The sequence below is a fragment of the Delphinus delphis genome, chromosome 9, assembly GCF_949987515.2.
Source record: "Delphinus delphis chromosome 9, mDelDel1.2, whole genome shotgun sequence".
NCBI classification, from domain to species: domain Eukaryota; kingdom Metazoa; phylum Chordata; class Mammalia; order Artiodactyla; family Delphinidae; genus Delphinus; species Delphinus delphis.
The window spans coordinates 62,733,348-62,749,987 of record NC_082691.1 but is presented as its reverse complement, the minus strand read 5'-3'; the positions used below and the strand labels follow the sequence as shown (position 1 = coordinate 62,749,987).

Below are 16,640 nucleotides of genomic sequence, written 5' to 3'. Positions count from 1 at the left end.
GAGCAAGAGAAAACCAATAAGAGTTGGAAACAGATTACTAAAGAAACTCTATCATTTACCCATCGAAGTCAGAACTTGCTAATAATGTCTCCACTAGCAATGGGGAATTATCCGTGTCTTTTCCTTCAGGTTTTCACTGCCCACCACGTGTCCCCCCACAACCCACATACATGCACAGCTTGCTCTCCTGAGTCATACACAGCAGAATGCAAAGTCTGCCTTTACCAGTTGTCAAGGTATCCCTGTCATTGAATTAGTTGTGACACTCATATTTTGTAGGTAGGGAAATTCTGGATAGGATCTGTGACTTGTACTTGTCACAGTTTGATAAATCTTGAATAAAATTCTCACAGGACTTAGATTTCTGACATTTTATGGATGGTCATAAAACCTTCGGGGTTCATAGTAATAATGAATTTGGAAAAGGCAAGGAAATCTGAGCTATATTAAAATATTAAATCCCATTTCCCTCAAAATAGCTTCTCCCACTTTCTCTGTTTCTATTAATCCTGCCATCTAATGCCACCCACCATTTTTTCTTTCCGCTTAGGCTAGGAATGTCACAGTCATCTTGAATGCATTGTTTTCTTTGACTGCAACCTCTTCCTGCCCCTCTGCATTCAGTGAACTGCTCAGCTGTAAGGATTCTACCTCCATACCGTCTGTACATTCTATAAGGACTTTCCAGTCCAAAAGTTCAGCTCTTATTTCTTTCCTTTGTGCTCTCTGCTCTTCTTTCTCCCTTTCAGTGGCATGCTGACCATATTACTCTCTTGCATGTAAACTTCACTGCCTAATGAACCTGGTTTGTGTTCTTTGGCTTTTAATGCCTGTCATCATAGGGCCCTAATCAACCCTCATTCCTGCTTCACTAAAGGGAATCATTTCCTTACTGGTGATGAATCAGCTTTTGCCACTGGGACTTGCTTCATTGTTCGTTCTGAAAATGCCCAATTCCATTCTTGCTCAGTCCAATCTTCATTATGGTTTTATTGTTTGTTGTATGTTCATTTAATCATTTGTTGGTTTTGGTTTGTTAGAAGTAAGTTACACTTAAGATAGGATTTTGTCAGTATATTTGGATAAGGACAGGAGTTACAGTGCTGTTTGTGAGAACTGTGATTATGTAGTTACTTAGACACTTTCTGCTGGCTGGGCTGATGCTCTGTGATTCAGATTTATTTAGATGGTACACTGTCTCCCATTCATGATCTTATTTTAACATGTTAAATTAACTTGGCATGAACTTGGAAAAAGAGATACATTGGTACTTGGGAGTAGGTAGAGGGAGTTGGGGCAGATGGGTGGGGACAGGGTGTTGGGGAAGAAAAGCAAAACATTGCCAAAATGAGAAAAGTACATATGAATGGAAAATATCAAGAAAACTTGTAATATAAAATCATACCTATGTAATTTTGTGAAGAATTGAGTAAACACATGAACAATGACCCAAAGGAAACGTGACTTAAAAATTATAAGTAAGAATTCTGGAGTCAGAAGGTGTGGCTTGTCTCAGGACTAGCTCTGAGACCTTGGGTAAGTTACTGAACCTCTCCCAGCCTCAGTTTTCTCATCTATGAAATGTGGATGACAGAGTACCTACCTTTATGGAGTTGTATATATTGTATGAGTTTCTATGTATAAATAAGCCGACACAAAGTGAGCTCCCATAAATGTTAACCCTGATGAGGATGATGCCCTTTGCCGCTTTCAGAAAAGTTTTTCAGTTTTCTTGCAATCTGCACTTATTTACCCATCTCTTTTTAATTTAATTCTGTTGACTTTTTTCATCTTATTCTGTTTTCTCCTTGTGTCTTTCTGCTCCTAGTAATACATCAATTTGTATTTTGTGACATATTATCAAGGATTCCAAAACGTTTCCTGACATTTCATGCTAGATTCTGCTAGAAATCTTTTTTGTTTGTTTTTGTTTTACATTTTCATAACATTTTAACACTTAATAGAAGCTATGTACAATAATTTTTTTATTGTATCTTACATAAGATAGCCATTACAGAAATTTACATAGATAAGAAGTAAGATGGATGGTTAGGGAGGGCCCAGTCCTGTGAGCTATTTTCTCAGAGGCTATAGGTCAGAGTTCATTGAGGGGAGGGGCTTCAGATTACCCAGTTAGGTGAGAGGTGAGGAAAGACTAAAACACAGGCTGCTAGACAGAGTTATCCAGCCATTGGGTCCATCCATATCCCAAGACTTGGGCAATAGCATTACACAAATCTCTCTCCCCTTAAGTAAGCACAGTGCCAAATACTCTCAATCCCAGCAGCTCTGACAGGAATCACCTATCTCTCTTCCTTGCCTAGAGTGGGAAGACATCTACAACTTTTAGACACTATTGGTCCCTTCCCCCAACATTTAGTTTTGACTGTAGCACTTGATTACCCAGAAGAAAAACAAGGTAGTCTGGGTTGTCCTTTAGTGAGAGACGGTCAGAAATACTTGTTTATAGAATTTGAAATACAAATCCTCCAAAGTCAACTGGCTGCCGAAACAAGCTATCAACTGACAGAAGTGGGTTCTGGCTTCCCATCTGCAGTAGCCACTCCACTTTGAGGCAATGGCACAGAGGCGTTCTCAGAATGGAAATCACTTATTTAAATGTAGTTTTCTTCCTGAGTTATTTCTGTGCTCATTCTTTCCTTAACTCTGAAGTCTTTTTTCCATAGGTTGTATGTAGTTTATTTATTTTTCCCTTAGCCATCTTCAAAGAAGGTAATAATTTCAGTAAGTTTCTTAGATGAAGATGAAGATTAGTAGTAATAGGAAAAAAGTTAAAGTGAGAATTATTAAAAATTGACCTGTTCATTTTTAAATCATTTTGTTAACTTAAATCAAATAAATATATTTTATTCACTAATCTTTAATTCAGTACCCAGGCTGCTTCCTGAATTCTTCCAATTTAGGTACCCATGTTTGTCTTGCATTACCCCTGCTCCCGTCTAAGACTTCTAGTTTCATTTCTTTAAAAGGAAATGGGAACTTAAAGATTCTCATGAAGAAAACTGAGTGCAGAATCTCCCTAAATTTTTATAATTGTTTTCTACTGTTTCCCAGTTGTCACACCTATTATGATACCAGTTCTTTTAGTGACTGTGCAAAGCATTGAACTTCTATGGACATAACTTTTTGTATTCACATTTTATTGGTTTAGGTTATATTTTATTACATAATTATAATAATAACTGCAATTTGTTAAAATTGGGTTTGGGATAAACCACACTGAAACTTGGAATCATTAACTCAACTAGTACAAAAGTAAGCAGGGATACCAAAGGGTGAGGTGAGAGTGTGGAGGCTCCATCCTGTGGGCATCAAGCAGTGTGGTTTACAGAAGGGAGGGGAGGCATCAATGAATCCATAGTCTCTGAAATGGAAGTCGGTTGAGGGAGCTTCAAACACAGCCGTGGTTCTCTAACTCCAGCGTGTATCAGAATCATCTGGATGGCTTGGTAAAACAGATTTGTGTGCTGCAACCCACAGTTTCTGATCCAGTGGGACTGGAGTGGGGTTTTGCATTTCTAGCAACTTTCCAGGTGATAACTAACACTGCGGTTCCAGGGAACACAATTTGAGGACCGCTGAGCTACAGCCAGTTTTGGTGATGTGGATGGGGACAGGTCTCTTCAAACATCAGCTTGCACAAGGCAGAAGACCAGATGTTATCTTTCCATCTGTCTCTACCTATCCTCCTTCTAGTGGACAGGCATTAGGTTTTCTGTTACTCTTAGTTTTTGGTATTGTGTTGAAGCAAATTCTTTTTTTTTCTCTGTCTACTCAGGAACTTCATTTGGAATTTGGGAGAGGATGCAATGAGGGCTGTTAAAGTTTTCATGTTCATTGTTTTTTGCTTCTTTGAAAAAATAAAATAAAAACTACTAGTTAGCTCTTTCAACTATGCTGGGCATGCTGTTTTCAAATCACACATCCTCCGGTCTCCCTACAGAAGGAAAAAAAACCATTTCTGTCTGTCAGAAAATGTGTGTTTGGCAATAGCTTGCCAGCTGCAGAGAGGAAAGGCAGCAATGTGGGTGTGTTGTCAGCAAGCTGAAGACTTTGAGAAGGAGACAGATTATCTGATTGCTCTGTAATCTCCCTTTCAGAACTGGCTGACAGAGCTGGAGATCTTTGCTATAATCTTCTCAGCTGCCATCCATGACTATGAGCACACCGGAACCACCAACAATTTCCACATTCAGACCCGGTGAGGATGTTGAAACCTTTGGAGAAGAGGCGAGAGGGGGCAGGGATAGAGTGTTGAAGTCAGAGGGGTGCAGTCACCTTTCTTTTGCATGGTGGCTCTATTTTGAGTTTCTGAAAAACTGAAATTATAAATAAGAGATTAGCCCAGTCAGCTTCAACCAAAACTTAAAGAAGCCATTTGCTCCTAATTCTCCTATGTTATTCACATTAAATATGGATATCCTTTTCTTCTCTAGTTTAATGCTAGCTATTTATGTATGTACGTACTATGCATACTCTACCCATTTCTAATAGGAGGTGGAACAGTTTCCATAAAGGTGCAGATACCGTGTAGACTAAATCACTGAGGACGGGCAAGGATTGGAGTGAGTCTGTTGACATTAACAATGGCAGAGCCATCTTACCATCTTACCTCTGGAATTCTGGTGATGCTCTTCTCATCCTCCCTGATTTCATCTCTGCTCTGTTCAGTGCATATGTTACTCCCTCGCACAGGGCTTGGGGAGCTAGGTTGTCTCATGTAGGCCACTTTGCACCCTCCGTAAGGAACTTCACAGGTAGACACAAACCTCTGTGGGGGTATTAAATACAGGTCCAGTTGCCTGCCTCTGAACCTCTTGACTGTAACAGGCATCACTAATTGATTTTGGTATTTTTTTTCTTAACAAACTGCAGATTTATCCTTAGTATTCCTCTCAGCACAGAATTCCAGGCAAGCAGTACAGTCAGCTGTCATTTCCATTTAGGATGAAACCTTATCTGCCTTCTCTGGGTCTAAGAACTTAGCTTCTCGTAAGACAATGATGTGGAACTGGAGAGACTCTGACAGTAGGATTAATTGGGTCTTGAGGTAGGAATCAAAAGAAGCTAGAATTGGAAAAAGGTGGTGAGACACAGAGAAAGAATATAATGGGGAGGGTTGAGAGGCTAAATAAATACTTGCTGATTTCACTTGAAAAAAGCAGGTGCGCACTCCAGATAGATCTGTGTTCGTTAAGTCATTCCATACATTATTTAAGGAAGCCTGCACTTAATTATGGGGTACACGAAAGAAGACGATATCGACAACATCGTCTGATCTCTGCTCAGAAGGGGATTTCGGCAGAATGGAAGCGGACGAAAGGACCCAAGCCACATGCTTCATCTTCTGCCTCCTCCTTCCTCACAGAGTAGTTTTGGCTGCTGTGAAGCAGCCTTCTGTAGTTCTGTTGCAAGGTCTTTGAATACAGGGATTCCACAGAGCATCTCTGTTTAATGGATATCTGCCAGTGGAACCTTTGCTCTGAGGAAGAGACAGCCGTGAATAGCACCTGCTGAAGGAAGAGAGGTGGCTGGAACAGAGTTGTACATGGATCTTGGCTGGAGACCAGTGTCAAAAGTAGTCACAACTCAGGGGAAAATGGCTTAATTACAGGAGTTGGAAAATAGCTTAATGTCACAAAATACACATCAGTTGGTGCCTTACTTACTCAGCGGATATAAGATTAGATCCTTCACCTCAGGATTTGCTTGTTTTGTGTTACGTCCATTGGAATGGAAAAATGCCAGAGGGTTCAGTTGAGCTTGCTTTGGAATGAAATTTAAACATTCGCCTTCTTTAAACTGAATTTTATCCAAAGCATCTCAGCCTGTGAGATCCCTGTTTAGGAAACTAAATCTGTGACCTAGTTCTTTGCCCTTTGATGGACAGACTGTTAAGCCTAACACTTTAAAGGTATGCTAAATATATCCCAAAGTTTGGCCGATGACAGGTGGAAGTTATCTTGGGGAGAAACGGCTCAACTGTCAGAAGACATTACCTTCATCCCAACGCTGCCACTTAGCCACTGTGGGGCTCTGTGAACTCTCACTTTATATCTCTGGGATTTAGCCTCCTTGATGAGAAGTGAATAAGCTCTAACAATCTAAGGTTTCATTAAATTAAATATATTAAAATAGTATACTGCCCTATGTTTGGTGTCATTCAGCTGTTTGAGAAAGCGACTAACAATTGTCATATAACCCTTCCTCAATTTCCCATGTATGGCTTCTGCATGGCAAAATTTTAAGGTCAAGCCACTAACGGAAGAACTTGAAAACTGTACCTGCCAGGTGGTATGGGTTCAGAGAATTACAACTAAAACAAATATAAACACATTCCCTCATTGAATAAAATAAAAATTAAAAGTCATTCCAGAAAATATAAGGACGTTTGACATGACCCACATTTTTTAAATAATCACCTTTGCTACTACTGCAGGTAGTTGAGATCTGCTTACAGAATAGTTTTTAGAGAGTTCTCAAGTTGGATATCACATGTGAAATAACATCCACATATTGACATTAAAATACTCTACGTACATCTATTGATAATTTGTAGTGTTGGTGTTAGCTTTTTGGTCGATATAAATGGCATGGGGGCAAAGTTAATTGCTAAAATAGGATAAAGAGATGATGTATTCTACCTTTAGGAGAGTTACCTGAAAAATCTCAGCTGTTCAACATCCTAAATTATTTTGCTTGGCTTTCCTCTCAGGTCTGACCCAGCGATTCTGTACAATGATAGGTCTGTTTTGGAAAATCACCATTTAAGTGCAGCCTATCGCCTTCTACAGGAGGATGAGGAAATGAATATTTTGATTAACCTCTCAAAGGATGACTGGAGGTAAGGAGGAGCTAAGAGAGAGATTAGGAGGCTAGGAAAGGAGCCATGAGGATGGATAGAGCATGCATCTTTTGAAGAAATAATACTCTGTTTGAAATTGTTATTGCTGTTTCTTTCTTTCTCTATCTCTCTTCTCTTGCTTGACACAGATACTCAAATATATTGTAGGCACCTTGGGAATAATTGCTGTTGGTTACCTTAGGAAACTTGTGTTCTTTTTATCTTACCTTCTTAAACGTAAATTTCATCAATTAACTTTTTTTTCACCTTATATTGGATTGGACTTCTTAAAAAAATCTTTCAAAATTTGCTAAGGAAATTGACGCTTTAAAATAATCATGGGCACTTAATTCTGTCGCCTAAGTGGCACTATGTGTCTTTGAATTTGGGCAGACCTGAGTTTGAATGGGAACACAATCATTTACTAGCTGTATGATATTTAGGAAGTTACTCAACCCCTTTACACCTTTTTAAAATTTAATTTCTAGAAAATAGGTAACATTTAGCTTGTAATTTGGTTAGGGTAATAATACATGATATAATATAGGATATATAGGGTAATAATACATGATATAATCCATTGAAAATGCTTAGCACAGTTTGTGACACAGATCCTTGTAGCCTGCAGATCCGTACTATAGGTGAAGGTGTTTCAAAGCTTGTAGGCAAAATCACTTAAATGCTTAAAAACTTCTGAATCTACTGTGATGCAAATAATACTTATATTTTAATTAAATGATCAGCTGTTTATTTTCTCTGTACCATTATGCAAGGATTCAGAGAAATAAGCCATTCTGAACAACAAATCTGAAACTGATTTTCAGTAAGAGTTGGCTATTAGTTTCCATGCAACTCTAGTTCATTAAAACAGAGAGGACTATTTGACTTGAATTTTGTTGGAAAATGTTAGATTTAAGCAGCATCTAAAAAATGCAGAGCATTTCAGTTAATCAATGCAAATCTTGTAGAAGAAGGAGCCCTCTATCCAATTTAAATGTTTGTAAAAGTATAATAGAAGATTTGAATATGGCAGAGAACAGCTTTACACATATTCAGATATATCCCTTTGATCCCAGAGGAAGGAGAGAGAGAGGTAAAATTGGGTAGAAGCTTCCTAGATCTCCGTGTATCCTAAAAAATGTTCAGCAAGGCTGTCAGGAAATTCTTGAGACAAAGTCGGCCATCAGAGGAGTCCCACGTCTCCCAGGAAGGGATGCCCTCAGTCATTGGCTTGGAGCAGCCCATGGGAAGCATGGCCTTGGGCAAAAATGGCAATAGTTTTCAGAATATAGTAGCTGAGGCCCATAGCCAATTAAATTCCTGTAGTTGGTGGTCTGTGTGGTATGTTCTCATGGCCACTGTCCCATGGTAATTAAAATATGATATTAAATGGCTGTATAATACTCCATCTATGGAAGTCCCATAATTACTTTTGAGTGTGTGAGTATGGGTGTGTTCATGTGTTTTGGTTATTATAAAGAATCCTGTAATGAACATCTCTTTAATGTATTTTTATGTGTAGAATTAATGGATCAAAGAATGTTTGTTGTTTTAAGGCTCTTGTTGAACTTTGTCAAATTGCTTTCAGGTAATGCACTAATATTGCTGGCCTGTGGGATTTGTGAGCACATGGGATTTATGGCTGGATGGGCATAATTGCCTCTTAATCTATTTTGAAAGCATAGATATGCAACCTCTGTTATCTATATTTTTGTTAAGGGTTTTCTATTTCTGCTTAACTATACATTTGTCAAAATTTAGCTTAGATGACTTGTGCTTCCACTCTGCTATGATCATAAGCCTCGTTCAGTCTGCTACTGTGTTAGCGAGGCTGGTTTCGGCAATATCTAAACCCAGAATCATTGCAACAGACCAGAGTATATCAGTTCACACTGGAATACACTGATATTCACCAGTGCAACCATCCTAATTATGTATCATTAGCTCTGCATTCTTATTGGTGGGTATTTGTGAAGTACTAGTTTGAATAATTTGAATACTACCTCTGACCAAAGCAAGTTGTAAAACTGAGTGATCCAGCAAAACTTAAGTGAATTTAATATAAAAAAAGTCAAACTAGTTACTTGAAAAATATAGCTTAATGAACTCTGTTTATGTACTAGCCTTATATATTTGTGTTTTTTATTCAGCACTATCTTTACTATCTCAAAGAGAGAGTGAAATGTAATTGATTTAGAATCACGGAACATCTCAGGTACAGGAACATTCTGATTCAGTGGAAACTTTATAATTATAGCCCATAGTGCCATGCTTTTTTGCTACTCCTGTTTTTGAGGATTCTGTAGGTTAAGAAAAGATTGTAGTTGATGTAGCTTAAGTTACATAGATTTAGTGTTCTATTATATTTTCATTTAAGGACAGTTTTTAAAATATTGTTTTATTATTTTATCATATTTTATTAATGTTGAGATACATTGCTCTAAGACAGTGGTATTATCTCACAAATAAAATATTAACTTATTATTAAGGGCTCTCAGTTAAGCCCATCAACCCAAAGACAACATATGTTTAGTATCCTATGTCTTTCTAGGAAAGCAATTTAATATCTGATAGATTCTATTTGGATACATAAGTGCATTAGACTTTTAGGACCTTTATAAATGAATGTATTACCAGGTATTACTGCATTTCAAAGTGGAAAAATATGGAATTCCACTTTGGGCAGGCCAAATCAGCTACTGATAAAGCAATTCTCCTGCAAATAAAGCTATAAACTATGGACAAAATACAAAGACACAAATAAGCACAACATCCAATGACATGAGAGCTGTAGAGAGTAAACAAAATCACACAAATTTTGGAGATGTGTTAAAATTTGGAGAATCTGACAGGATGAGGTGAGTGAGACGTTTTGTGTCTTTACTCAGAAGGCAGTCTCAGTCAAGGCAACACTAGATGTATAAAACTATATTTATACAAAAACCTCCACTATGTTTCTGGCTAAAGAAACCAGTGTAGAACTACCAGAGCTGCTAGCAAATGAATTAGAACTCCATAAAAGAGATTGCCAAATAAGGGAAAACTTAAATTCTGTGACAGTCTCAATGACAATACAAAGAGCAGGAAAATGTGACTTGTTTGCAAGGGGAAAGACAATCAACAGATGCAATCTCCAAGATGAACTATTGTTGGAATTATCAGACAAGAACTTTTAAAGCAGTTATTATATTTATGCTCAGTGAGGTAAAGGAAAATATGCTTGTAATAAATAAAATACAGTAAAATTTAACCAGTGAACTGACAATATAAGCAAGAGCACACAGAAATCTTAGAACTGAAAAAGTAAAATATCTATATTGAAAATTCACTGTATTGGCTTAGTAGCAAGTTGGAGAGGACAGAAGAAAGAATTCAGTGAGCTTGAAAAGATCAATCCAAATTATCCATATTGAAGAAGTAGGAGAAAAAAAAGATTTTAAAAAATGAGCAGTTTTAGGGACCTATGGGACACTTTCAGGTGGTCAAACATAGGGACAACTACAGTCTCAGAAAGACAGGAGAGAGAGAGAGAGAGAATGAGACACAAAAAATGTTTGAAGAAATAATGGCTGAAAACTTTACAAACATGGTGAGTGAGATAAATTTATAGATTCAAGAAACTCAGCAAACTTAAACAGGATAAATTCAAAGAAAAACATACCTGCATGCATATTATAGTCAAACTGCTAAGAGTCAAAGATAAAATTAGAGAAAAACGACACATTACATTCAAGGGAAAAATTTGATTGACTTTGGACTGTTCATCAGAAACCATGGAGGCCAGAAGGCAATGGAATAATGTCTTTAAAGTGTTAAAAGACACAACAACAAAAAAGTTGACACAGAATGCTATGTCCCATGAAAATATCCTTTAAAAGTGAAGATGACATAACATTATTTTCAGATGATGGAAAACTACAGAAATTTGTCACCAACAGAGCTGCATTTTAAGAAATGCTAAAGAGCTACATGATGACAGTATTTCGCTTAATTTATTTAGGTCCTCTTTAATCAGCAGTGTTCTGTAGTTTTCAGTGAACAGGAGTTACACTTACTTTTTAAAGTTACTACTAAGTGTTTTATATTTATTTTATTTATTTTCCAATGGTTTGCTGCTAGTCTCTGTGTGTGTGTGTGTGTGTGTGTGTGTGTGTGTGTGTGTGTGTGTGTATGTATAGATATATATCTATATATCTATATCTATATCCCCATCCAAGGCATTCAATGGGGAAAGGAAAAGCTTTTCAACAAGTGGTGTTGGAACAAATGGATATCAATATGAAAAAAAGTTTGAGTATTACCTCACGCCATACTAAAAATTTACCTTGAAATTGATCATAGACCAAATATAAAAGATTAAAATGGTAAGACTTCCAGAGGAAAACAAAGTCCTTGGGGTAGTCGGACGTTTCTCAGATAGGACCCCAAAAAGCATGAAGCATTAAAAAAATTGTATTAAAATTTAGATTAACATACAGACACTATTATATATAAAATAGATAACCAACAAGGACCTGCTGTATAGCACAGGGAACTCTACTCAATATTCTGCAGTAACCTATATGGGTAAAGAATCTGAAAAAGAATGAATATATGAATAAGTATAACTGAATCACTTTGCTGTACACCTGAAACTAACACAACATTGTAAATCAATATACTCCAATGAAATTTTTAAAAATTATATTAAAATTTAAAACTTTTGCTCTTTGAAAGACACTGTTAAAAAAAAAAAAGCAAGGTAGGAAGTAGAAGTTATTCACAACTCATATATCTTACATATGATTTGTATCCAGAATGTATAGTGTACTTCTACCGCTCAATAAGAAGAACACAAACAACTCAAGTTTAAAAAGGGTAAGGTCCGTGAATAGACATTTTTGCAAAGAAGACATACAGATGGCCAGCAAGCATATGGAAAGATGCTCAACATCGCTAATCATCAGAGATGCAAGTCAAAACCACAATGAGATATCACCTCACACCTGTCAGAATGGCTATCATCAAAAAGATCACAAATAACAAATCTTGGGGAGGGTGTGGAGAAAGGGAATCTTGTACACTGTTTGTGGGAAGGTGAATCGGCGCTGCCACTGTGGAACGCTGTATGGAGGTTCCTCAAAAAACTAAAAATAGAATTACCATATGACCCAGCAATTCCACTCCTGTGTATATATCCAGAGAAAATGAAAACACTAATTAGAAAAGATACATTCTTCCCAATGTTCATAGCAACATTATTTATAATAGCCAAAATATGGAAGCAACGTAAGTGTGTATCAACAGACAAATGGATAAAGAAGATGTGGTATATGTATATAATACTACTCAGACATGAAAAAGAATGAAATCTTGCCATTTGCGACAACATGGATGGACCTGGAGGGTCTTATGTGTAGTGAAATAAGTCAGACAGAGAAAGACAAATACTGTATGATATCACTTATATGATAGAGGTAGGAGATTAAGAAGTACAAGCTACTATGTATAAAATAAATAAGCTACAGGACTATATTATACAACATAGGGAATATAGCCAATATTTTATAATAGCTTTAAATGGAATAAAAATTTTGAATCCTTATGTTTTACACCTAAAACGAATATAATATTGTAAATCAATCATAGCTCAATTAAAAAAAAGAGGGGGGGGAAGGGTCTGAAAGAGGCATTTCCCTAAATAAAGATATACAAATGGCCTATAAGTACATGAAAAGGTGCCTGACATCATTAGTCATCAAAGAAATACAAATGAAAAACACACTGAGATACCACTACATATCCCTTAGAATGGCTGAGATATAGAAAATCTGGAACTTTCATACACTGATTGTCAAAACATAAAGTGATACAAACCACTTTGAAAAATTTCGGTAGTTTTTTAAATAAAGTTAAACACTCATCTATCTTATAAACAAGCCATTCTACTCCTAGGTATTTACTCAAAAGAAATGAAAACGTATCTACACAGTGACTAGTACATAAACACTCATAGTTTTATTCATAAGGGCTCCAAACTAGAATCGAATAACCCAAATGTCCATCAGCTGGTAAATGGATAAATTAATTGTGGTGTCCTCGTATGATGGAATACCATTCAGTAGTAAAAACAAATGAACTGTTGATGAACAACTATGTGGATGAATTGCAAATCATTATGCTGAGTAAAGAAGGCTAGAAAAATAAGAGTACATGTTGTATTTTATATGTGTGTGTGTGTGTGTGTGTGTGTGCGTAGGCAGATACATATAAGTGTGTATACCTACTGTCTAGTTTAATATATATGTGCATGTGCCTATGTACTCTACATATATGTGTATATACACATGCACATATATATCTGCTTTATGCCTCTCTAGTTTGCATTTTCTAGTTATATATATGTATGAGTACATACGCACACACATATATAATAAAACCAGAAAGACATAAAGCAAACTATCTAGACATAAAGCAGATCGAACGTTGCCTGGGGCCTGTGGGTAGAGGAAGAGGTGAGCTGCAAAGAGGTTTGAGGGCGATGGAAATGTTCAGAACCACGACTGTGGTGGTCCTTCCAAAAGTTTTACTCAACTGTTAAAACGAATTGAAATGTGCAACTTTTAGGGAAGCAGTTATTCTATGCGAATTCTACTTTAATAAAGTTCTTAGAGAGAATAAAAAGATCAGTGTTTGGCAGGGGTTCAGGAGCAAGAGGAATGAATAGGTGGAGCACAGGGGATTTTAGGGTGTTGAAACTATTCTGTCTGATACTGTTAATGGTGGGAACAGGCGAGTATGCATTTGCCAAACCTCATAGAACTGTGCAACATGAGAGTGGACCCTCAGGTAAACTATGGACTGGAGTGAATGTAAGGTATCGATATTGGTTATCATTTGTAACACATGTACCGCATTAATGTAAGAGGTTAATATTGAGGGAAACTGCAGTAGGGGAGAGCGTATATGGGAGCTCTCTTATACTATCTTCTCAGTTTTTCTGTAAACCTAAAACTGCTCTAAAAAAGTCTATTAAAAAAAGTGAAATACCTATATCCAACATGTACTTTGGATTATCAATCCCCCTCCTAGGATTAATTTCAAATTAATTTTTTCATAAAACTTGAATTCTTAGAGAAAGGAATGCTTTACTACACTTTCAGTTTCTTTGGAATTTTTCCTGTGAGTTAATTTTCCAAATGATATATGCATTCCACATATTATATTCCTAATAAATGATATCCTTAATCTTTAAGCTTCCTTTATTCCTCATAAAAAAGTCCGCCTAAAAGACTCAAGTTAGATTTGAAATGTCACAACCAATTAACTAATTTTGGTTAGAAATGGCAAAGAATAAACTAATTTCTCTTTCCATTTTTCACTTCTATCCTTTTTTCTCCATGGGGTGTCCCTGAAAGGGAGTTTCGGACCTTGGTAATTGAGATGGTGATGGCTACGGATATGTCCTGTCATTTCCAGCAAATCAAAGCGATGAAGACTGCTCTGCAGCAGCCAGAAGCGTGAGTGGGCCTGTGACATCATGTGTTTTCATAGGTGTTTGACCTTGTCTTTGTCCATGTCACTGTACCTTTAAATTTTATCTCCTTCAATATGACTTTATTGAGTGATCTCATAAAATAATGATGCTTGGAGGAGAAAGCATGAGAATTGTACCTATCAAAGATATATTCTCATTAGGGTTGAAATAACAATTTGCCCCAGTAACAATTTGCCCCAATTAGAATTTAAAATATTTCCGTCAGAAACGAAATTTTGGAAGGTCCACTCAATGCAGAGGCAACAAATAAAGGTCAGTGAGTGACTCTTGGATTCTTGTTGTCTTTTTAATGATGGCAGTCATTCCAGAAACGGTTTTGAGTCAGTTTCTGAGGTGTCCAGTTCAATAAACATGGAGACCTTGCTGATGAAAATCCCAGTTGTAGGATGAATTGATGGTTTTCCCCTAGTTCAGCTGCAGTGGGGTTTGAGATGGGAGAATGGAAGGGATTTTATGTTTTTATTTTATTTTTTTTTTAATTTTGAATTTTATTTTATTTACTTTTTATACAGCAGGCTCTTATTAGTCATTGATTTTACACACATCAGTGTATACATGTCAATCCCAATCGCCCAGTTCATCCCACCACCACCACCACCACCTGCGGCTTTCCCCCCTTTGGTGTCCATACGTTTGTTCTCTACATCTGTGTCTCTATTTCTGCCCTGCAAACTGGCTCATCTGTACCATTTTTCTAGGTTCCACATACATGCGTTAATATATGATATTTGTTTTTCTCTTTCTGACTTATTTCACTCTGTATGACAATCTCTAGATCCATCCACGTCTCTACAAATGACCCAATTTCATTCTTTTTTATGGCTGAGTAATATTCCATGGTATATATGTGCCACATCTTCTTTATCCATTCGTCTGTCGATGGGCATTGAGGTTGCTTCCATGACCTGGCTATTGTAAATAGTGCTGCAGTGAACATTGGGGTGCATGTGTCTTTTTGAATTATGGTTTTCTCTGGGTATATGCCCAGTAGTGGGATATATATACCCAGTATGGTAGTTCTATTTTTAGTTTTTTAAGGAACCTCCATACTGTTCTCCATAGTGGCTGTATCAATTTACATTCCCACCAACAGTGCAAGAGGGTTCCCTTTTCTCCACACCCTCTCCAGCATTTGTTGTTTGTAGATTTTCTGATAATGCCCATTCTAACTGATGTGAGGTGATACCTCATTATAGTTTTGATTTGCATTTCTCTAACAATTAGTGATGTTGAGCAGCTTTTCATGTGCCTCTTGGCCATCTGTATGTCTTCTTTGGAAAAATGTCTATTTAGGTCTTCTGCCCATTTTTGGACTGGGTTGTTTGTTGTTTTAATATTGAGCTGCATGAGCTGTTTATATATTTTGGAGATTAATCCTTTGTCCATTGATTCATTCACAAATATTTTCTCCCATTCTGAGAGTTGTCTTTTCGTCTTGTTTATTGTTTCCTTTGCTGTGCAAAAGCTTTTAAGTTTCATTAGGTCCCATTTGTTTATTTTTGTTTTTATTTCCATAACTCAAGGAGGTGGATCAAAAAAGATCTTGCTATGATTTATGTCAAAGAGTGTTCTGGAAGGGATTTTAAAAAATGGTGATTTGTTAAAAACTCTTATTGAGGTTCTGTAAGTTGGTCATCATGTGTTTGGATCCTTGGGTTTACAGAGTTGAAAAGCCGAAAGCATTATCCCTGATGTTGCACACGGCAGACATTAGCCATCCAGCAAAAGCCTGGGAGCTCCACCATCGCTGGACGATGTCACTCCTGGAGGAGTTCTTCAGACAGGTACCTTGTTGCTCTGCTAACCACGCCCCCACTGCTGTCATCCATGGACATATCCTGAATTTTATATTTCAGCAACATTGTGATAAAGACTATTGTGATTACAGTCATCTTCTTTGTGGAGGAAGGGTTCACAGCTTTTTTTTTTTGGTCTTCTGGTCATGTGATATTTGAATCTCACCTAAATTCTGATTCTCGGACTGTTATGGTATTTCTATCCTATGCAAAAAAAAAAAAAAAAAAAAAAGCATTTCCTTGTGGCAGTCTTTTGTCAAAATGTCAGCTGATGAATGCTTTTACTTTTTGAGGTGGTGAATGACCAAATGGCAGTCGCTTTAACTCGCTTCTCTGTTATAATTGGCTGGATTGTTCCTTTCTAGCAGACAAACCCATGTTGTCAAGTTCCAAAGCTGGGTGGGGCAATTTGAGGTCAAGAAATCACTAGAAGCTACTGTTC

General features: G+C 37.0%; 1 protein-coding gene across 1 annotated transcript in view; it reads left to right on the top strand.

The window, feature by feature from the left end:
* The window catches only part of PDE1C (phosphodiesterase 1C), a 260,300-nt gene that overhangs the window by 176,540 nt on the left and 67,120 nt on the right, over positions 1-16,640 (top strand). Inside the window, exons 8-11 of the mRNA XM_060019937.1 lie at positions 4,122-4,222; positions 6,737-6,865; positions 14,263-14,364; positions 16,066-16,186. Of these exons, the coding sequence (XP_059875920.1) occupies positions 4,122-4,222; positions 6,737-6,865; positions 14,263-14,364; positions 16,066-16,186 (453 nt within the window). The remainder of the gene's footprint in view (positions 1-4,121; positions 4,223-6,736; positions 6,866-14,262; positions 14,365-16,065; positions 16,187-16,640) is intronic.